Genomic DNA, 22,396 nt, shown 5'->3' with positions numbered 1-22,396 from the left:
ATCCCCTGGCAGTTCCCATTTTTGTATTTTCCACCTGGTCATCTACTTAGGAGAAACAGTATCTTCCAGGGCCAATGCAGCCATTTTCCTGTCTCTGGAGAATCAGGAGGGAAGGCAGGGCTGAGATGGGATGGGGCTATCTTGGCAGACAGCATTCCCCCAAGAACGTGGGTTGGCCTCCAGGGAGGGGAAGAGAGCAGGCTCTGATGGGCTTAGTCAAGTTAAATATTCTCTTGGTCAGTGGCTTAATGGATACAGTTTCCCCATTTCTCACATCTGTGCTTTCCCTTTTTTTTTTTTTTTTTTTTTAGATGAAGCCTCGCTCTGTCACCAGGCTAGAGTACAGTGGTGAGATCTCGGCTCACTGCAATCTATGCCTCCCGGATTCAAGCGATTCTCGTGTCTCAGCCTCCCAAGTAGCTGGGACTACAGGCACATGCCACCATGTCTGGCTAATTTTTTTTTTTTTTCTGTAATTTTAGTAGAGACGGGGTTTCACCATGTTGGCCAAAGCTGGTCTTGAACTCATGACCTCAGGGGATCCACTCACCTCAGCCTCCCAAAGAGCTGGGATTACAGGCATGAGCCACCACACTCGGCTGTGCTTTCTCTTTTTAATTTTATTTTGAGACAGGGGCTTGCTCTGTTGCCTAGGCTGGAGTGCAGTGATGCGAACATGGCTCACCGCAGCCTCAACCTCCTGGACTCAAGTGATCCTCCCACCTCAGTCTCCTGAGTAGCTGGGACTATAGGCACAGGACACCATGCCTGGTTCATTTTTAAATTCTTTTGTAGAGATGGGGTCTCACCAAATTGCCCAGGCTTGTTTTGAACTCCTGTGCTCAAGCAATTCTCCCGCCTCGGCCTCCCAAAGTGTTGAGATTACAGGCATGAGTCACTGTGACCCGCTCACTTTCCTTTTTTCAAATGTGTTAGTGGTTTGGTTCACAGATATATACATAAGCAAAACCAACATAGTGCAACACGCTCATCACAGCCTGAACACTTGAGTCCAGGCTTGGGGGTCTGGAGAGGTGAAGGGAGGCCATGCCTGTACCACCTTCCCCACCAGATCTGCCAACAGCATATGCACCGAGCACATAGAGACCACACTGCTGCTCTCTGGTCGGTCCTCAAATCAGGAAGCTTTGGGATTTGGGACTTGGGATGTTAAGGTCCTATTCAGTAGCCACACCAGGTCCCAAGTGTGGGGAGTGGTGGTTCCCGAGGACTCATGCCGGAGTACCTGATTGTGGCTGCTTCCGTGAATTACAAACCAAGGGCTAGAGCTGTAATTTATAAAATATCCTTTATTTATTCTAAGGAACAGTCAAGCAGTAGCTTTAAAAAAAAAAAAAAAGACACATTTTTTGAAAGATATTATTAGTGTTGTGACCTGGCATTGGGCCCCCAGTGAGTGGGACAGTGGCTGGGGCCACCTGCTGTGGCTTTGCGAGTTCTCTGTACTCACTGGCAGGGGTTTGGTGGGAAACTGGGAAGCTTTGGCATGGTTCTGTCCAGTTGCTTATAATCAAGAATAATGAGTTTTGAGGTTTACAAAGAGCAGAAGTAACATTTATACTGCTGGCATTTGACAAAAGATTGCTTATAATATACTCATTCCAGGAAGTGTAAAAATGCTTTAAAGGAATGATAATTTGTACTTACTGTTTATGGGGACTAGATATATTAGAATTATAGCATCATTATGGGAACATAGTATTTCTCTATAAATTCAGAAATTCTCTGGTTGATGTAAAATCATACTTCCTGGTTTTACTTAGTTAGTAAAGAAATAAATAAATTAGAGTAACATTTAGTCAGGTAGTTACTCCTTTTTCCCCTTCTTTATTAATAAATTTTATTTTTAGCACAATGATTTACCCAAAAAGAGAGTTTGAGAATGTTCGAGAATCTCTACCACTTGGTAACCATGCTGGCTGTTATATCAGAAAAATCCATAAACACACACAGCAGCGAGCTGTTTTCACAAGACTTCCTTGCTAATAAACACAACACTTTCTCCTCCACTCAGATGGGAGCCTCAGATGCCAAAACGCAGATGTGCCAACTATAGGCTCGTTGCTAAGCAAAGAAACCTATCAAGTTTGTCCAGCAAATTCGATTGTACAATGGAATGGCATCTGCTCTGCGGCCTTGGACAGGGAGCGGCTGGTCTGTGCGGCTGTCCCCTGAGGCAAGTCGAAGCTGGTGGCCCTTAGGGGGCAGGTAAAATGGTTCTCATGGGTTAGAACATAAGGGCTTTGAGAAAAAAATGCAAAAAAGTCTCATTAAAATTGGAGGCCTATGTGAATCTGTTTACATAGAGGCATACTGAGATCTCATTCTGTGCTCAGGTGAACTGCAGGTCTCACGCTGGCAGCACGACTCGGCCCCCCCCCAGCTGGCCTGAGCCACCGCCTGCCACCTCCTCATACCATTACGTGGGGGTCTAGAGAGGACATCATCCCCAACCAAGGAACAGTGAGAGAGAAAATCCCAAACATTTAAGACAGGGTTCAAAAGCACCCAGACGCCTTCTGTCTCTTTCCCAGTTCCCATCTGGCTAGGGGCTGTGAATCAGGATTCAGAATCTGTGCTGCCCGGAGGGGACAGGCACCCAAATGCAATAAATAACACCAAGCTCAAGACCCAGCGACTGACCTTCCCCCACCACCGCTGCGGGTTATTCCTCGATGTGAACTGAAGATCCAAGGGAGGAATCCATTCCGCCCCCAAACCTCCCTGCACAACATCGAATGCGGGAGTCCGGCTGCTGCTTCTGCACAGGACAGAGCCTCCAGTCTTTTGCTTGAGAGCATCATTTATGGCATGGACTGGGAACGCAATGTGTTCACACAAACGCACGACAATTGTACATCAGCATCTTTACAATATTAAAGGAGCCATATACAAGTCTACAGCCATTGTACACAGGATGGTGATGGCTGGGGAGCCCCGCCCACCAGTCCTCTGTGGTTTCTCCACTGGAGAACACTCCGGGAGCTGTCACAAGGCCGGGGGGGCAGTGTCCATCTTTGGGCCTGTCGTGGTGGGGGCAGCAGGGCTGCAAGGACTCCTCAGGGCCAGTCCTCACTGGAATCGGGGTTCAAGAGCGCCAGGTCTGCCTGTGTCCAGGTCTCATCGGCAGGCTAGTGTAACAAGTTTAATTAAAACTCTGTGCATATTCGCATGAGAAAACTGGAGCTGGGGATGGCTCCCTGAGCTGGGGACCTAGAAGACGCTGCTGACAGATGGGCCCCTTTGTGGTGGGGCCCATTCCTGAGGTAAGGTGCAGCCCTGAGCCTGGTCCGAATGGGAGGAGACTTCTCCAGCAGCCCAGGTGCCGGTCCACACAGACAGAACCAGAAGCCCCCGGGCAGTAGGAGGTCAGGTGACCTGGGGAGTGCAGCCTGAGCCCCCAACGGCAGCAAAGGTGAAGGTCTCAGGTGGTTACAGAGTCACTCAGCCCTCAGGCCCCCACCACTCTCCTCCCAGCAGCCCTGCAGCACACATCCCTGCATCTGTCCCGAGAGCCCCAGCCCTGCAGGCATCTGGGCCTGAATGCCAGGCAGCTGGTCCACCCTGTGGCCATGCTGCACGTCCGACTGAGAACTGAGCACCAGATAAAGAAGCGTTGGTCCTTGTCATCCTCTCTGACTTTTGCAGTTAGGGTTGCATCCATTTTAAATACTGTAGAAAAATAAGCCATCTCGGACGCTAGGAGACCCGCCAGAGTCTGCCCTGCGTGGAGAGGGATAAACAGCTCCTCTGAAGTAGCTGCAGACGACTCTTCCAAACTCACCCCAGCAGGCCCTGGGGCCTCAGAGGATGCTGCGCCAGGCTGGGAAGCTGAGGGGCTGGGAGAGCTGGCAGCCGAGTTCCCACTGCTGCATCTTTGGGTCACATCAACAGTCCTTCTGCAGGCATGCCTCCAGCATCCTACATTCTGTTGCCATGACACCTGGGGCCCTGGTGCTTGCTGGGCCAGCTTTGGACCCTCTAGCCTCACCCTCAGTCTCATGCCCATGGCCAAGCATACACAGGCAGAACTCCCCAGCACTGTTTCCAGGTTCCTGGGGGGGCCCAGGTAGGCACGGAAGCAGGGCCTAGTCTAGGGGTTCCTGCTTGATCCGAACAGCAGTGGGGGCGGGCTGCGGCCGCCGCTCTTCCCGGCAAAGCACGTACTCGCTGAACTGGGAGGAGTCCACACCGCCCCCACAGGACGCGGCCACGCTGAAACCCCTCTGGAACAGCCGCTCCAGGACCTGCCCAGGAAGAAACAGAGGTCATCAAGGCCAAGCTGCAAGAGGACACCTGGCTTGGCCTGGCAGGCAGGTGGGTGCCTGCTGGAGCAGCCAGCCAGAGCACCTTCTGTGATGGTATCAGTCTCGCTCACCAACAAAGGTCCCTACAGAACCACGTGCTGGGTTCCACCATCAGAGGGACAGAAGTTGCCAGGCCCAGTGACCCCTCAGGTTACCAAACCCAGTTGGATGACCTCACCCAGGTCACCATTCTGCTGCCCTCAGGGCCTTGATTCCAGGAGGCAAAAAGAGCCTTTGGGTCCCTTCTTTCTTCTGTAGGGTGTAACCTGTGCCCTTTCTCCAGACACATGGCCCCAAGCATCCTGCCTAACTGAGTCCTGCCCCAATAATGGAGAGTTCCCTGTCCTTCAGCCTCTAGGCATCCAGCGGCTTCCCTGAGCTGTGCATTCCAGGTAGTTTGAGGCCTGGGGGCACATCAGCTAGTGGGAGCTCTGGAGGGAGAGAAAAAGGAGAAGTCTTCTCAATATTTGAGTCTCTGCAGGCATCCACAACTATGTGGGTTTGTGTCTCTGTGAGGGTGAGGTCTGATGACTGTGTGTAACACCTGTCTCCTGCAACTAGCAAGTTCTGACCAACAGGCTGTGGAATGCATGCATGGGGGGACCTCTTCCCTGCAAAGCCCATTCTACCCTAAACCGGAAATGTGCCAAGCTCTTGGGTCTGCGAAGAGCTGTTGGAAAATAGGCCCTCACTCCATCTGAGCTGTCCAATTCTTGGACCCATCCAGGAAGAGCCGGTCCAGGGATTCTCTTGGCAGCTGGTGGGTGCCTGCGGCTCCCAGGTCAGCAGGGAGAGGGAAGGGGCTCCAGGCCACCTTTCCATTCAGCCTCTGTCCTGCCTCGCCTGTTGCCTGGGTTTAATTCGAATCCAAAGTCAGAATGTGGGTGTCAAATGAAGCACACTTTGTTGAAAATACTCTGGGCCATTTTTATAGAACATCCTTTTGGAGAAAAAAAAAAAAGTTCAGATCGATTTTTTTAAGTCCATCCCCCAGGCACCATCATTTAATTATGAGAGGGACATAAATTATGCATCCACACATTGTTGGCCTTTTTTGTAGGATGGCACGGAGGGCTTCACCATTTCAGGGATCGCGCCTCCCTCCAGCTCACTCTGCCCCTGGAGGGCTCCGCGGACACCGGGGGTGCGGCGGGGAGGGGGCAGCGCGCAGCCCTCACCTGTACCGAGTTGAGCCGGCAGTAGCCGTTGAGCGGGAAGCGGATGACGTGCGTGGGGTCCTGGTTCCAGCCGGCGTTGACGGAGTTGCACATGACGTCTCCGGTCTCAGGGAAGACCTCCTCGATAAGGGCCTTCTCGCCGCTGAGTGCGATCCGCTCGCCCAAGTCGGGCGTGACGCGCACCACCAGGCAGTCACAGGCCCGGCTGCGGCGTCGCTGCTCCTGCTCCTGCTGCCAGCGCTCCAGCTCGCGCACCATGGGCTGGAGCTGATAGTAGCGCGCCTCCTCGTACAGCAGGCTGAAGTCCTGGGGACAGGCGCACAGGGTGTTGATGTAGGTGTCGGGGTAGGGGTGGGTGGGGGGAGCGGGGGAAGGGGGAGGTGGGAGGCGGCCTGCCGGTTCCAACCAATTCTGCAGGAACTGCGACTCCCAGGGCATCGTGTGGACTGGGCCGGTTGCACCCATTGTACAGATGGGGCAACTGAGTGTTTGCAAGTATAAGGAACCTAGCCTTGTCCCAAGGGCAGCCGCTGATGTGCACCTGTGCCAGCCCTCCTGAACTCTTCCATCTGGCCCCAGGGACTGGGCAGTGAAGCCTCCCCATGGAAAGACCGGAAGCTCCACTAAAGGAGGAGGCTGTGCCTATGCCTGGGGACCTGCTGCTGCCTTAGAATCCCACCGAGAGAAGAGATCATGCTGGGCACAAGGCAGCCGGCCTGTGCCCATCCTGGAGAAGCTCACAGCCCACCTGGAAGCAAAAACAGTTCTTCTCCAGCCAGGCCTGCCTGGGTCAGATTTTCACCTTTATCATCAACCAGCCCTGAGACCTCTAAACCTCTATACCTCACTCACTGAACGTCTCAGTTCCCTTTTTTTTTTTTTAAAGACGGACTCTCTCTGTCACCCAGGCTAGAGTGCAGTGGCTCGATCTTGGCTCAAAGCAAACTCCACGATTCTCATGCCTCAGCCTCCCGAGTAGCTGGGACCTACAGGCGCCTGCCACCACACCCAGCTAACTTTTATATTTAGTAGAGACGGGGTTTTTCCATGCTGGCCAGGCTGGTCTTGAATTCCTGCCCTCATGTGATCCACCCGCCTTGGCCTCCCAAAGTGCTGGGATTACAGGTGTGAGCCACTGCACCTGGCCTCAGTTCCCTTATGTATAAAATGGATATAAACAACCAGTTCAGGGAATTAAAGTGAGGATCAAAGGATGCAAGATGTGTCAAGTGCCTGGTCCAGCCCCTGCCCAAACAAGCAGAGTGTGATAAAGTGTCCAGGGAGGGGAAGCCTGCCCCCTGCCAGGCAGCCCCCTTCTGGGCGGAGCAGGCTCACACAGACCGTCCCTCAGGCACTGATAGTGGCCCCATGCCCCGGGTCACATATGCACACCATACACGCTCACCCATACCCACCCCACCAGGAGTGGCCAAGGTCCCATAGGTCCCATGACTCATGCCTGAGGAAGAGGCAAGGAAGCCCAGCCCCCTGACCTACAGGCCCTAAGTCCCTTCCACCTGCTGGTCCTGGCTTTTGGAACTGCCTCCAGGGAGGCCTAGATTCTAACCCTGACCCCTGAGCCTCTCATTGGTCAGTGGCCCCTCCCGCCTCTTCTGCCCCATGCAAGGGTTCCTCAGGGCTCTATCCTGGGCCTCTGCTCTCTCCACTCTCACTTGCTCCTGAGATTTTTATTTTATTTGTTAAGACAGGGTCTCATTCTGTAGCCCAGACTGTAGTGCAGTGATGTGATCATAGCTCTCTGCAGCCTTGAACTTCCAGGCTCAAAGGATCCTCCTGTCTCAGCCTCCCAAGCAGCTGAGACTACAGGCATGAGCCATCATGCCAGAATAATAATAATTATTATTATTATTTGTAGACACAAGGTCCAGGCTGGTCTGGAATTCCTGGGATCAAATGATCCTCCTGCCTTGGCCTCCCAAAGCACTGGGATTACAGGTGTGAGCTACCTCTCCTGGCCATTCTCCTGAGATTTTAAATGATAACTGCATACCAGACAATCCCATCTTTTGTCATGGCCCAGAATTTCTCCATCTGATGCCCCACCAGCTTGCCCATGCAGGGGCAGAAACCCCACTCCCACAGCCTGGTCCACCCCGGGTCTCGACTTACCAACTCAGAATTCAAGCCACAAGCCCCGGGGCACCCGCAAGAGGCCCTTTACACTGCCACAACCACATGCTTTTGCTTGCTTGCTTGCTTATTTATTTATTTACTTACTTACAGAATTTCGGAATTTCGCTCTGTTGCCCAGGCTGGAGTGCAGTGGTGCTTACTTACTTACTCACTCACTTACTTACTTACTTAATTTCGCTCTGTCGCCCAGGCTGGAGTGCAGTGGTGCGATCTTGGCTCACTGTAACCTCCGCCTCCTGGGTTCAAGCAATTCTCCTGTCTCAGTCTCCTAAGTAGCTGGGACTACAGGTGCCCACCACTATGCTCAGCTCATTTTTGTATTTTTAGTAGAGATGGGGTTTCACCATATTGGTCAGGCTGGTTTCAAACTCCTGACCTCAGGTGATCCACCTACCTCGGCCTCCCAAAGTGCTAGGATTACAGGTGTAAGCCACTGCGCCTGGCCTTTTTGAATTAAAAAAAAATTTTTGTATAGACAGGGTCTCGCTATGTTGCCCAGGCTGGTCTTGAACTCCAGGCCTCAAAGGATCCTCCCCACTCGGCCTCTCAAAGTGCTGGGATGACCGTAGTGAACCACTGTGCCTGTGCTAAACAGAAGTCTGATGTGCCACCTTGCGCCATCTTCTCTATCTCCATCCTGGTCCATCCAAAGCCTCCACCCAGCCTCCCTTGGCCTGGGGAAGGGGCCTCATCCATAATTGCCTCACTGCACCCACCCCCACCCCTCCCTGCCTCCTTCCCCACACAACAGTCAGAGAGATCTTCCCAATTTGCAGACTTAACTGCCCTTCCCTTGCACACACCCCTTCCACTGCATTCAGAGTTAAATGCCAGGCACTGGGCCACCCGCCAAGGTCCTGACATCAAACAGCAGCCTCCTTTCCTGCCCTTCCCCTCCCAGGCCATAAGGCTCCAGGCTTGATACCTTCTTTCCAGTTCTGGAATGCATCAAGCCATCTGCCGCCCCCATCCCCTGCACCAAGGCCGTCACACCTGTTTGGCCCTGTTCTGCCTTTACCACCCAGATGAACTTTGTGTCTTTCAAACCCACCCAGCCCAGGTCACATGGAATTCAAGTTCAGTATCTGTCTGCCTCCTAGACTGTAAGTGTTGTGGGGCAGGGCCTAATGTGTGTGTTTCACTGTTTTCAGCCTGAATTCAGTGGCTGGCACCCAGTAACTGCGTTGGATGAAAGACAAGGCCCCAGGGCTACTGGTCCTTTGAATAGAGGATGGAATGAAGGAAGGAAGGACAGATATTTGCTAGTATTAGTATATGCCAGTGTACCCTAGGTCTGAGTTTCCTTTCTCCCAGGGTCCCTGACACATGAGAGGGGCTCACCACTGAGGCAGGACCCAGGGAACCAGGTCACCTGCCCTGACGGGCTCACCCTGAGACCTGGAGGTTACCTTGTTTAAAGGGTATCTGTTTCGGTCATCAGGGCTTTTCTCCCTGCAAATTGCCCAACACGGAACAGACTTTTTTTTTTTTTTTTTTGAGAGAGAGTCTTGCTCTGTCATCCAGGCTGGAGTGCAGTGATGTGATCTCGGCTCACTGCAACCTCTGCCTCCACCTCCTGGGTTCAAAAGATTCTCCTGCCTCAGCCTCCCAAGTAGCTGGTGTTACAGGCGCCTGCCACCACACCTGGCTAATTTTAGTATTTTTTTAATACTTTATTTTTCAAAGTCTAATTACAGCTATCCTTTTATTTTTTTCTTTTCTTTTCCTCTTTTGTTTTTTTTGTTTTTTTTTTTTGCGATGGAGTCTTGCTCTGTCGTCCAGACTAGAGTACTTGGCCCACTGCAACCTCTGCCTCCTGGGTTCAAGTGATTCTCCTGCCTCAGCCTTCCGAGTAGCTGGGATTACAGGCCTGCCACCACGCCTGGCTAATTTTTGTATTTTTAGTAGAGACAGGGTTTCACCATCTTGGCCAGGCTGGTCTCAAACTCCTGACCTCATGATCCACGCGCGTTGGCCTCCCAAAGTGCTGGGATTACAGGCGTGAGCCACCATGCCCGGCCTAATTTTTGTATTTTTAGTAGAGATGGGGTTTCACCAAGTTGGCCAAGCTGGCCTCGAACTCCTGACCTCAAGTGATCCACCCGCCTTGGCCTCCCAGAGTGCTGGGATTACAGGCGTGAGCCACCATGCCCGGCCTAATTTTTGTATTTTTAGTAGAGATGGGGTTTCACCAAGTTGGCCAAGCTGGCCTCGAACTCCTGACCTCAAGTGATCCACCCACCTTGGCCTCCCAGAGTGCTGGGATTACAGGCATGAGCCACCGCGCCTGGCCGATGGAACAGATTTATGAACCTCTAACTACTATATCGCTGGCATGCGCCCATGTTTAAACACGACAAATGTTCAGCTGGGGTACGTTCCGCAGCTTAATTGTTGTTATATACCCTGATAAATAAGCTAAAAATGTGAGAAAACAAAATTAGTTTAGAAAAACTGATTTAGCCCTCGGCTTCATCGTTTAACTTTTTATGGTTACCATGACAACCAGGGGTCCATTTATTAAGTCACAGCGTCCCCTGTGTAATGCCATCGCACAGGCAGCGCAGGGGGGCCGCCAGCCATGGACTTACCTTAAAGTCATCCGGGAGCAGCAGCTTGGACGTCCGCAGGAAGCTCAGGACGTAGCGGAAAATCTCCCCATCCCGGTCAATGAAATAATGTTGCTTCAAACTGTCCAGGACGATGGGTTCAGTGCCATTGAAGAGGCGGCTTATTCTAGGAGAGACAGGTGAGGTGGGATGTCTGAAGGATGGGGCCAAGTCCACCTGTCTTCCCACGCCCTGCCCCCATTCCTTAGGGCCCACACGGCTGGAGGGGCGAGGGACCTGACGTAGGTGACTCTGGAAGTGTTCCAGGCCTGGCAACATCTGCACACACCCGGGGCAGCCAGGCTACAGTTGACAGGACACACCACACATCCTGCCTACACCCGCGAGTCACAGCCAGAGAGGGGCACACCCAGCTGTACACACCAGCCCGCCAACACATGTTATGTTACAGGCCTGGAAAGCTATGGAAGACACAGGCACCTTATCCCCTACACACAAACCAGCTGGTCACAGGCCTGGTGCACACACCCTGCCAGACAGATCCATCCAGAAAATGCACATGAACCATCCAATACCCCTGCCAACAGCTACACACCCAGTAAACCAGCCAGGACATACATCCTCCCCACTCAACCCATGTAAACAAGTGTGAGACACAACAGGCCTGTGCAACAGGCACGGGGTCACACGGTCCCTTCCTTCCCAACACACACATATCACGCGGACCCAGACACATCCAGTAAAGGACACGCACCTGTCAATACCAGGTACCTAGAGACATGACGGCACAAATCCCCTACTGCCGCTCACTCAGGGAGCCCACAGGGAGAAAACAGAGGCAGACAGGAGGGATGGCAAGTGTGCCACGGTACACACAAGCAACAGGGCCCTTGCACACATGCCACAACACAGACATACACACACACCAGTATGTACACACACAGAAAAAATGCACATACATGCGCCACAGTGCATACATATGTGCACACATGCCGGAGTGTATGCATACCACATCTAGTGGTGGGGGATGGGGACTGGAGAGAAGGCAGGTGCCGGTACCCTGTCCTCTGAAGGGCAGTGGTTCTAACAAATGCAAGACCAGGAGAAGGGTCTTGGGGAGCCCCTGATGCCTGTCCCTGTCCACTCCAGGGAGAAGGAGCCAGGTCTCAGAGCCAGGACTGATACCACCTCCCCAGTGCCCAGAGCGGCCAGCTCTGGTTTGGAAACTGCCCTGGCAGAACCCAGGTCGAGCTATGGATAACTAGGAACCCTAAAGAGGGGTGGGGATAGCCAAGGGCTTGGCTTGGTGTTCGAACAGGAGGGAGGTTGGCATTGTTTCCCCAAAGGCAGCACCACCACATCCTTCAGCAGGCAGGGCCACACTCCTGCCCAGCTGGACCCTGCCAAGGTGGCAGCTTCTCTGCACAGCTGGGAGAACAGTAGCTCCAGCTTGGGACCCAGGCTTCCGAGCCTGGCCTGCACACAAGCTGGAGCCTAAACCCTTCACTCTCTGCCTGCACCAGCAGGGAGCCCTGCAGGGATGCCCCCTGTCCCAACAGCAGCCCATTCCTCTGTCCACTCCAAGTCAGCTGCCTCCAGGGTCCTGCCCCACTGCCACCTGCACCCAGGACACACTAGCTGGGCAGGAGCTGAGGGGGTTAGAGCACCCAAGTCTGCCCTCAGGGCCTCCCGTCCACACCATCCTATGCTCTGATGGCCTGGAACACTCAATACATCAGCCATGATGGTCTGTCCAGGTATGGAGTCTCTGGGAACGCAGTGCAGATTTCTGGCCTAACAGGGTAGTATAAAGGACACAGTTTAGCTGGGCACCATGGCTCACACCTGTAATCCCAGCACTTTGGGAAGCTGAGGTGGAAGATTGCTTGAGGCCAGGGGTTCGAGACCAGCCTGGACAACACAGCAAGACCCCATCTCTACAAACAATTTAAAAGTTAGCTGGGTATGGTGGCATGCACTTGTAGCCCGCTTGGGAGGATGAGGTGGGAGGATCACTTGAGTCCAGGAGTTTGAGGTTGCAATGAGCCGGGATCACACCACGTACTCCAGCCTGACCAAGAAAGCCAAACACTGTTGTTTGAAAGAAAGAAAGAAAAGGGCAAGGCTGTCTCATGGATGGGCATGGGGATGTCAGAGTCTGCTGTGAGCCTGAGTCTGTGGAACCAGAGCTGCAGCCACCCAGATACAATTCATCTCAGAGCTGTAAAAGCCGAAGAGCCCTGTCAACCCCCTAGGCCTGGTGACAATGGCACTGCAGGTCACAGCCCCTGCTGGAAAGGCTTGTGGGTTCCACAGCTGGCTCCAGTTACAAAGGCCCTAGGACCTGGCCTAGCAGAGCGTGGGCATCCAGATGTCAGAGTGAGGGCCACCCGGCATTCCTGGAGACAGATGGGTCTGGCCCAGGCTGCCAGATACCATGGGCAGTGGTTGGCAAGTGGCTGAGGTCCACGTGTGGCACCGGTAGGAAGTAAGAGCTACATCCACAGGGGAGTCAGCAGATCCAAACCCTCGGCCTCTCTGGGAACTCTCCCCACCATTCCCAGTGGAGCGCCAAAGTCCATGTAAGCAGGCAGCATTCTAGGCCTGGCTGAGTTCCCGACCCTTCTGACGTCAGGTCTGGCTGAGGCTCTAGCTGGTCCTGTTGGTCTAGAAGACTCCTCATGCACCCACATTCCAGGGCTGGATAGGTTCTAGGCTGTCTCATTGGTCCAAGTTTAGAAGGTTCTCCATCTGCCTTATTTCAGGACAGGCTGATTCTAGATCTTTCCATGGTTCAGTGTCGACTCCTGGATCAACCGGCAGCTGTACAGCCTCTCCCAGGACAGAGGCCTTTCATACCCTCGGCGTCCAAGGCTGCCAAGGACGTGAGCAGGTTGAGGAAAGGTGAGGATAATCACCATGGAGGAGGCCCCAGCCATTCTCAGCCCTGCAGGTGTGAGTTCCCAGCTCTGTCAGGGGCTCCACGTTCCCCGTGGAAAACGGCCCAGGTCACCCTCTGAGAGAGGCTGCAGGGTTTGAGGCGCCAGCTTCCGAAGTCCTCCACGGAATTAGGTGACCAGTTCATGCTGCAACAGCTGGGAGCCTCAGGGACAGAAAAGATGCCTCCAATCACCCGCCCTGTGTGCACAAGGGGGAACATCAGGATGGCCTTCGTCTTCTTGTTTATTTCCTTTTTTTTTTTTTTTTTTTTTTAAGCTCTGGCTCCAATTTCCTGGCTGTTTCAGGCACGAGGCTTTAAGAGTTCTGAAGCTCTTGACCATCTTCATTTGATGCTTCCCACAGTCAGGATGGATGTCAGAGTGTGGCTGTGCTGGCGGCATCTAATGGGTGTCAAGCAGGCAGGACACCAGCAAGGGGGCCGGCCCAGGGAGTCCACTCCCAGCCCCGGCTGCACTCAGCTGTCTCAGGTGAGGACCAGTGACTGTTCCTAGGCAGACCAGACGAGGCACCCGGCACGAGGCTCTTCAGCACCCAGGCCACCCCGACCGCCGAGACCCAGAAGTCCAGGCAGAGTTCCCGGTGGGAACTGAGGGTGGAGGTCCCAGCTTTTACAGTGCTGCCTAGGGCAGGTCATCACCACCATCCAGAAACACCCTGAGGACCTTAGCACTCTTAGTCCTCCATCTCCAGGTGTCTCATAGATCAGTGACACTAGGTGAGATTGATTTTTTTCCAGAATTGGTGGCAAACAGTGCTTGTATTATAATAATTCACTACAAGAAGGACAAGAGAGATCTGAGGGGCTCTTGCCAGCACAGCTGCTTGACCCACTTCTCAGGCCCCCCGGCCCCCTGGCTCCTGATTGTCCTACAGGTCACACCATTCCTGATCTCTAGTCCAAAGCTTCAGGCCTGCAGAGCGCCCCCATGGCAGCCAGAGGCCATCCAGGCAGAACAACAGGTTCACCTTGAGCCCCAGCCATGGGGAAGAACGAACATAGACTGCCACCCCTTGGGCACGCCAGGAGGGTCCCAAGTGCCAGATCACAGGGCCACAGGGGCCCTAGCTCCCCATGAGAGCACACCCTACATCGCAGAGCAGAGCAATGGGTGAGCAGCACAGTGCAGCTGGGTGAGGGGAGATGGCCCCCTGCCCTCCGGCTCTCAGGCAGCAGCCAAGAGCCCAGAATGAGAAGCCCCTCCCACCCGCCTCCCCCAGGGCCTGGGCTGTGATTACTCCAGACAGGAAACTCTGATTTCAGGAAACACTCTTCAGAGAGGGTTGTGGGCAAAGGTTTTATGAATTTCACAAATGTCGTCAACCGATTAAGAGATGATCTATCTCAAACAACTCGGAAATGCCGCAGAAGGCAAAATGGAAATTAAATAAGCAGAATCCATCTCCCATCCTAGACAGGGCTCTGTGAGTGAGCACACAGGCCGATACTGCTCACCTGGCCCCGTGGCTCTTGTCCCCACCCCACAAGCCCCAAGGCCACAGGACCCCAGGCTAAGTCTCTGTCCACCTGGGGTACTGGAACACCAGTCACCATCTGCACCCTAGACTCTCTGAATTTGGAATTAGACACTGCATCCATTTCCAGTTTTTCCTCCTCAAGGGACCATGCCAGCCCCTGCACAGACTCCCCTGCAGCCCCAACAGGCTCGGAAAGCCACTGCCACGTACTACCATCCTCCCTGCTCTGAGCCACCACACCAGTGACAATGCAGCCTGCCACGTATGCTCCCCAGAGACGATCCCTCAGTGTCTGGGGGATTAATTAACGTCTCCTGTTATTTTAAATGCGTAACACAGGGGTGATGCCCGCAGTCTTGGCCATCCCACGCTCAGCCTTCAGCAGCCCCGGGGAGCGGTGACCGCCTCTCTGTGCCAGGAGCAAACATCCTCGGCTGAGCAAGCTGCTCAGAGACCCACCCCACCTCGGGTCAGTCCTGCTGCCGTGCCAACGGGGAAAGCAGGTCCCTCACCCAGGAGAGAAATGCCCTGCAGGGAAGAGCAGGAGAGCTGGCAGCACCCAGCACCCCGTTCCTCTCGCAGGCCAAGGGCCTGGGCAGCCTGTAAGTTCAGCAGCATGGAGGGTACCTGTGAGCCCCCAACCAGAGTCCTGGCCTGAGATCCTTTATCCACTGCTGAGGTATGTGGTTCATTCCTAGTTAGTCACTGCAACACCAGCTCCAAGGAAAGCCTGCTGCTAGTCTCTAGGGCCCAGCAGTGGCCACCGAAAATGACAAAGATGACACACTGCTGCTTATCGCAGCTCCTCCTCCCCCCGCTTGTGAATTTCCCAGGGGTGGAATAGGAAATAGGATTAAATACCCACCCCCATAACCCCAAGACTTACCTACTCACTATCACTCACAAATTACCCTCTGCAGAGGCCAGGCCTAAGTCTTCCTCCAGAGGAACCTTGAAGGTACGTGAGACTACCCAGCCCGCTGCTGGCAGGCTCAGGCAGGGCTGGCTCTGAATAAGCCCTAGGCCCCTGCAGGTGGGTCAGGAGGTGCACCTTGCACTACCAATGCTGCCAAGTCAGGGTCACAAGCCTCGGTGCACAGCAGCTTTCAACAGGCAGATTCGCACTCCCCAACCCCAGCTCCCTCAGGCTGTGTCAGCTTGTGCACCCTGGAGAGCCTGGTGGGTGGAGTGACAGGGGGGAGAGACCCCATCCCCCAGGCAGCAGATTACAGCTGCTGCCCTGACCCACACATGCCTGATGTTTCAAGGGGCTTACTCTTACCTGGAGTCAGGGTACTTGGTGAGCGTGGCCAGGCTGCTGGTGTACATGTGGCCGCCCACATCGATGTGCACAGGTGCATTGGACTTGGTGAGCTGGGCTGGCAGGGGGATGCCCTGGGCCGCCAGGGGAGACACAGGCGACCGGGTGAGAGACAGCCGGGACATGTTTCCTCCCTCCTAGAGATGAAAATAAAGCGGAACACAAGAGTTTCTCCACAACATGGCCATGCACTCCCTTTATTGCGAGTGTGATCACAGATCTAATCAGATCACTTCTGCCGGTGCCTGATCACATATTCAGCTGACAAATTATGGCCACCACTGTAATTAAGTGTATTTGCATCATTTTCTTCAAAGTACCAGAGGGAAAAAGAAAGATGCTTATTAGCAATAAGAAACCAAGAAAAAAAATTTTTCAAGGTGTCAGCCTCCAGGGGCATAAAACAAACTGCAAAATTCTAATTAAAGGTCATGGGCTTATGTGTTAGATGTGAAATATCCCCTGACAAACGAATCACCAATTTGTGAATTGGGATTCAGGGGTTTTTTGCAAGTTTGTCTCAGTAACGAGACACCTCTAAATTAGTGACTTCCTCAGCACCTAAGGCGTTGAGTTTTATACATGTAGTAAATTTCACATCAAATTAAGAGCATTTTTGTTTCAAAAATACATAATCCTACAGCCAGTCAACAGCCACCTTGAGTGTCATGGCCCCAAGGAAGGGCAGCCAGTGAACAGGTGCTGGGGAAGAAGGGAAAGAGGGGACCCCTGGTGGGGACCCAGCCCACCCTGCAGGCTCACCGCGGTGCCGGTGCTGCCGTGTGTGTGAAGCGAGGACCCGCTCGGCCGCTCCTTGCGGTGAGGCATCTAGGCTTCCATCCCTGCCCAGAGTATCTGCGGGAGGCATCGACGAAACCAGAGAAGGCTTATTCCTCATAGTCATCTACCATGGAGTCAAAGACACTTAGAATCGTTCTTTCTGCATGCTCTCTGGGACCCTGCGAGGTCCATGCAGCCCTCCCTGATTGACTCCACCACCACTATCTCTCTATCTGTCTCTACACCCCGAAGCAGGCCTCCAGGCTGTAGCAGATGACACACATACACATGCACACACACACGGTCACACTCACACATGTGTTTTCTGGGCAGCTCCATGTCTGCTAATTCGGCTAATGACAGCACTGAAACATATGCTCACCATTATTGCCCCAAAATGTTTCAGAACAAATCAGATTTTCCTGGTATTTTTGTTTCAAGCCATGTTACCAAGCGTGTCTCCTCTTGCAAAAGCCTCGTGGACCAAGGCTCAGAAAGCACCCCTCACCCTCCATGGGCTGGGGAACCTAGGACCTCTCTTAGTACCATCCCCATGGTGATAAGATACAGCTTGCATCTGCCCCGACACAGGGAAGCCTTTATGCAGAAGTCCAGGCACACGGATAAGGGCAAGTCACCTGGGAAGCCACCTCTTCTCTGTGGCTCCCAATAGCAGAGAAAACCTGTCTTTGTTTGCCTAGTCTGCACCTCACAGTTTCTCCCCAGACTCCCAGAGTGGCGTTGTCTGTGCCTGATGCATTCCAGACCCCTTGCCATCACATACCCCTGAGGCATCAGGAGATGGCCAGGAGGAAGCAGAGAGCAAGCAGATCAACCAATGGACCCTTTCTACTGCTCCTCCCCAGAGGCACTCAGTGACTCTCCTCCGTGCTGTAGCCACCTGAAATAAGATTGTCCCTCAGTCCCCGGAAGCCACACCCAGGGGCGCTTTGCAGGCCCTATGCAGGAGGAACAGAATTCTGCAGCCCCGTTCACTGATTTACAGCTGTCTCAAAAGGGAGGAAGGAGGAGATTTGCACGTGAATAGTCACCCCCCTTCACACATCCACAGACACTGGCTTCCACAAACCTACCCTGGACGACTCTTGAAGGTTTAATCTTTAAGAGAGCAACCACATGACATTCTTGGGACCCATGGGATTGCTTTTGCCCATTAAAACTCTGGGATCAAAATCTGTGCCTTGAAATTCAACATCCAATTTTAATCCAATGAGAATCAAATCCTGCAAACGTAAGCAAGGTTGCTCTCCTGTGACTTAGTCTGCCCTGAGTGCCCGGGGAAGTTTCCTGACATAAAACTGGGGTGGGAGGTTGCAATGGGCAGACAGTGATGTGTAATGTATACCCTCACTGGGGCCTGTGGGCTCAGGGTCCACTGCTTTTGGCATTCCTGAGTTCCAGAAGCTTAAAAAAACAAAACCAGGTCACTTAGCTCAAGGAGTTCTGAGAACCAAAACAGACCTCAGGAATGGATTATCCTGCCCTAGGAGGCTCTGCTGGGGGAGGAGTCAGAAGGGAAGACGTGCTGAGGATAAACTGAACAGGAAGGAATTCTGGCCGAAATTCTATCAAAGCGGACTGCAAGATATTTTACCCAATACCAGGACACTATTCCAAAGTGACACGAACACCAAGCCCCCATCACAGAAGCCGATCCACCGTTCTTAGCCCCTTTTACCTCCCAAGCACAACCTGATGCTCGTGGCAAACCAGAAACTTACCGTTGGAAGCCCCAGGCTTTACGCCTTGCCGTGAATCTCCAAGGCTTCCCCCAACAAGCGCATCTGTGCAGGACCACGACCCTCTTTCCGAGACCACTGCTTAAGTCAGAAGCACAAAAGTGGGTGCAGTGAGAGATACAAGTTCATTCCACCAGCACTAGCATCAAACCCACCACCCAGCCCCAGTGCGCCCTGGCCCGCCTGTTGCAGGGGCCTCAGCGATAGTGGTCGGGAGGGCCCACAGGTTTCCAAACTGGCCCGGTAGTGACCCGCTTCTCCAGCTGCGGCGGGAGACCCGGGTCCCCGCCCGCCCGCCGCCGAGCCCCGCCCGCCCGAGCAGAGAGAAGTGAGCAGAATGCCACGCTCATTTACACACAAAATGATTTTGTGTCCCATTGCGCTCGCAGTTGTTCGGCTCTCTGGGGGTGATTAAACTGGCTGAGCTGCGGCAGCTTGAGACGATTTCACTAAATCGCTTCTTCGTGAAGTCGCTTTTTTGCTAAGCTGTTATTTTAACCATGAAAGGTAAACAGAAGGCGCCTCTCGAGCTCCCTTCGGCTCCGCACTCAGGGCGCTGGCCCGGGGCGAAAGTCCCGGGGGCCTGCACAGTTGTCCCAGGGGTGGCCCCCGAGAGGCAGGCGGGCCACCTGGTGCGCGCCAGCTCCCCCCACCTCCCTCGCCCCGCCGCGGAGCCAGCCGGCTGGTGTGAACTTAGGGGCGACGGGAGACGGCTGGGCCAGAGCTGGAGGCGCCGCGGGGCGGGGTGGCCGCGGCACCCGAAGCGCCGGGCTGGGCTGGGAGGGGTTGCGGTGGAGGCGGGGCGGGGACAAAGTTAAATCAAGAGGCAGACACTTGGAGACCACAGATGGGAAGCTCGCCTAATTAAGGACGTAAAAGCGCTTTTGTTCTCAAAGTTTATTGTTGCCGGGATTAAAAAAAATTAATTGAAACTAATGCTGTTATTCACTCGTGCAGTTAAATTCCTTCATGCACATTTGAGATACGGAGCGAAAACTTGAAGCTTATCTTTCTGCAGTCGGGGGTGGGGCCGCCAGAAGACAGAAAAGGCGCTGCAGCGGCGGGGGTCCGCCCCCGGGTGTGTGTGCGAGTGTGCCCGGTGCGCGCGTCCAGGTCAGGGGGTGCGGGCGGGCAGCGGGGAACAGGATCTGCAGGCGGCGATCCCGTCTCATCGCGGCCCTCTCCCAGCCCCAAACCCTGCGCGCCCGGGACCACCACCAGCGCGACAGCCCCTCCTGCCAGGTTTCAGACTCTTGGGGTGGGCGTCAGAGGACGCACATCTGTCCCGCTGGAGAGTTTCTCTGATTTTGGGCGCCAAGCCGGGCCTTGTCCACCTCGAAGCCCCAATTGCGTGAGCCCGTTTCTGACCCCGGAAACTCGCCAGCTCTGCAGGGCGCTCGGCCCAGAACAGGGGCCAGAGTGCGGGGACCTGCACACGCGCGCGCGCGCGCGCGCACACACACACACACACACACACACACCGCGCGGCAGGAAGCTCCGAGCCCGCCCGCGTGGGGAGGGTCCACCCGCGGCCAGGACCAGCCCACGTGGGCAGCCCCACTCTCGCACCAGGCCTTTGTGCTGGGCGCCCCCGCGCCGCCAGCCCCCGCCGCCCAGCAGAGGGACAAAGCGGCCGCCCCCGCCCAGGTCCGGACCCTGGCCGGGCGACTTTCTCAGTATCGCAGCCACTTCGGGGACAGGGGTGCGCGGCGCTGAGCGGTGGCCGCCCGCGCTAGGCTTACCTCGGAGCCGGAGCGGCAGATCGGGCTCGGGCGCAGCCCCCGCCCCCCGCAGCCGCCGGTCTTGGGCGCCGGGCGCAGCTTCGCCGCCTATGCTCGCTGCGCGGGTCGCTCCGGTCTCGTCCTGGAGTTACTTTCTCTCTCGCCCCCAACCCTCCCCCCACCCACCCCTCCCGCCCCGGCCCCCGCTTCGCGCGGCCCCTCGCGGCGCGGCGCGCCGGGGCCTCCCCTCCCCACCCTCCCCTCGCCTCCTCCCCTCCTCGCGGCCGCCGCCGCCGCCGCCTCCTCTTCGCGCCGCTCTCCGGCTGCCCTCCCGCCGCTCCCACCTCCTCTCCTCCCTCCTCTCTCTCCGGCGGCCTCCTTCGATTGCTGGAGAGAAAACCAGCCCCCCACTCCAGCCCGTAGCCCGCGCCTCGCCGCGGCCCAGCCCGGACGCAAAGGGCAGCGATCCGGCCCCAAATTACCCAGCGCGAGCGGGCGCGCGCGGCGACTCCTGGCTCGGGGCTCGGCTGCGCCGCGGGGCAGAGGATTAGAGTCGCAATTAGCTCCGCGCGCCCGCGCCTGCCGCGCTCGGCGACAAAAACGCGTCGTTTCCCCTCCTTTCGCCGGGCGATCCCCACCCTCCTCTCCCGGAGCCCGCGCCTTCCCGCCGGGGCCGCGGCCAGGACCCTCCAGGGAGCGGTGCGCCCAGGCCCCAGCGCCCTCCGCGGCCCAGCCCCCCGCCCCCCGCCGGCCGGCCACGCGGCGCCCGGGCCTCCTCCGGGCTCGAGGAGGGGGCGGGGGAGAGGCTGATTTTAATCATTGTCATTTCATCTGATGTAATATTTCCCCGGGCGCTTTCAGCTGGGCATAAATTTTCGGCTCCCAAATAAGTAACACAGGGCACGTTTCTCACATTTCTTGACTCCTCGGTTACAAAGGGGAGAGCAGCCGCCGCCGCGGCGCCCGGGGCTGGGGGCGGGACTTGGGAAGAAACTGGGCTGCGAGTCGGCCCGGGCTGGAGCGGAGCCGGGGGCCAGGCAGCCCCTCCCCCGCTCCCCGGCCGCCCTCCCAGGGTCCCTGCCCCTCTGCCCCTCTCCGGTGACGTCTGCGGACACGCGGTCGGCCACCGCGGGGGAGGGACGCGCGGGGGCACCGGGCCGACCGCTCGCGGCAAGACGCGCCATTTCCTTTACGCGCGCGGCGCGATGGAGACGGCGGCGGCCAAGACTCCCAGCGGCCGAGGTCCGCGCCCCGGGCGCCCCTCCCAGGTCTCCACTTCGGCCGCCCCTTCCTCCTCTTCTCCGACTCCCACTCCTCCTCCCCTTCCTCTTTCTCCGGTTTCCCTTGCGCCCCGCCCGTGCCTCCTCCTCCTCCTCCGCGATCATTTCCCCGCTCCTAAGAAACGGAGCGCGCGCCCGGCCGGCGCTGCGCCCCCGCCTGGCTCCCGGGACTCCCGGGCCGGAGACCGGCTGAGGCCGCGGGGCGGGTGCGCTCGGGCCGGAACGGCGCCTGGGCCCCGACCCCGAGCTCCGGCCGGTCCTGGGCGCCCCCTAGCGGCCGCACTCCCGGGGTGGGGGTGCGCTCGGGGTCGGCCTGGAGTTGGGGTGAGGGGAACTCGGGGTGCCAGTGGGAGGAAGGTGAAGTGGGTGGGGGGCCTTTCTCCCTCGACTAGAGGACCTCGTGCGCGTGGAGAGAGCGTCCGGACCGCACTTCCGTAACTTCTCCACACGGGAATCAGCCGAAACTTTCCTCCTAAGGGAAGGTTTTATTTATTTATTTATCTTCGAACTCGAACTACAGGAGAAAGGGGGAAATTTTCTCATTAAAGTTACATCCCTGCAGTTAGTTCAATTACTTGATATATGCAGAAGATGTTGTAAATTTATAGATTTAAATAGCTTACAAAGATGCCGCAGGCCCCATCAGTTAATTTCCTTAATTTATGGATTTTGAGCTGCTCCTGTAACAGAAAGAGGCCCTGGAAGTAGGTCAGGGATCTGTGCAGGGGTTGGGAGGGGCTCCCGCGAGGCCCAAGGGCTGCCCACTCTGCTCCCCACGCCCCGGTACCCCCGGGCTTCCAGCTCCCAGCTTCGGCTCAGCAGCGCTCTCTCTGCGCGCTCGGCACCCTGGCCAGGCCCGGCCCGAGA

General features: G+C 55.8%; 1 protein-coding gene and 1 long non-coding RNA gene across 8 annotated transcripts; one reads left to right on the top strand and one right to left on the bottom strand.

The window, feature by feature from the left end:
• Positions 1-1,292: 1,292 nt before the first annotated feature.
• Positions 1,293-20,407, bottom strand: LOC105495582 (potassium channel tetramerization domain containing 15). Of its 7 annotated transcripts, none has more exons than XM_011765310.3 (8): positions 20,271-20,407; positions 18,511-18,609; positions 17,553-17,669; positions 16,751-16,843; positions 15,950-16,125; positions 10,252-10,396; positions 5,507-5,812; positions 3,937-4,268 (listed from the first exon to the last, which is right to left on the bottom strand). In XM_011765310.3, the coding sequence occupies exons 4-8, from the start codon at positions 16,814-16,816 to the stop codon at positions 4,110-4,112; spliced, it is 852 nt and encodes a 283-aa protein (XP_011763612.2). In that variant the 5' UTR covers positions 16,817-16,843; positions 17,553-17,669; positions 18,511-18,609; positions 20,271-20,407; the 3' UTR covers positions 3,937-4,109. The 7 variants fall into 7 exon arrangements, with proteins under 7 accessions (XP_011763606.2, XP_011763609.2, XP_011763612.2 ...); XM_071086050.1 differs by having other exon boundaries at positions 18,511-18,606; XM_011765306.3 differs by lacking the exon at positions 17,553-17,669 and adding an exon at positions 18,887-19,014 and having other exon boundaries at positions 18,511-18,606; positions 20,271-20,363.
• LOC105495581 (uncharacterized) lies at positions 10,272-13,588 on the top strand. The gene is made up of 3 exons (XR_003021298.2): positions 10,272-10,409; positions 12,996-13,134; positions 13,447-13,588. It is a non-coding gene; the product is annotated as an uncharacterized lncRNA (long non-coding RNA).
• Positions 20,408-22,396: the final 1,989 nt, after the last annotated feature.

The sequence above is a fragment of the Macaca nemestrina genome, chromosome 20, assembly GCF_043159975.1.
Source record: "Macaca nemestrina isolate mMacNem1 chromosome 20, mMacNem.hap1, whole genome shotgun sequence".
Lineage (NCBI taxonomy): Eukaryota > Metazoa > Chordata > Mammalia > Primates > Cercopithecidae > Macaca > Macaca nemestrina.
This window is presented reverse-complemented; position numbering and strand designations above follow the sequence as displayed.

What these genes read in the sequence shown, in the direction of transcription:
- LOC105495582 (XM_011765304.2), bottom strand. Translation starts at nt 16,816, where the DNA reads ATGCCTCACCGCAAGGAGCGGCCGAGCGGGTCCTCGCTTCACACACAC. An exon ending in ACGGCAGCACCGGCACCGCG is followed by an intron (nt 16,126 to 16,750) that starts GTGAGCCTGCAG and finishes TTTCATCTCTAG; the next exon opens with GAGGGAGGAAACATGTCCCG. An exon ending in ACCAAGTACCCTGACTCCAG is followed by an intron (nt 10,397 to 15,949) that starts GTAAGAGTAAGC and finishes TGTCTCTCCTAG; the next exon opens with AATAAGCCGCCTCTTCAATG.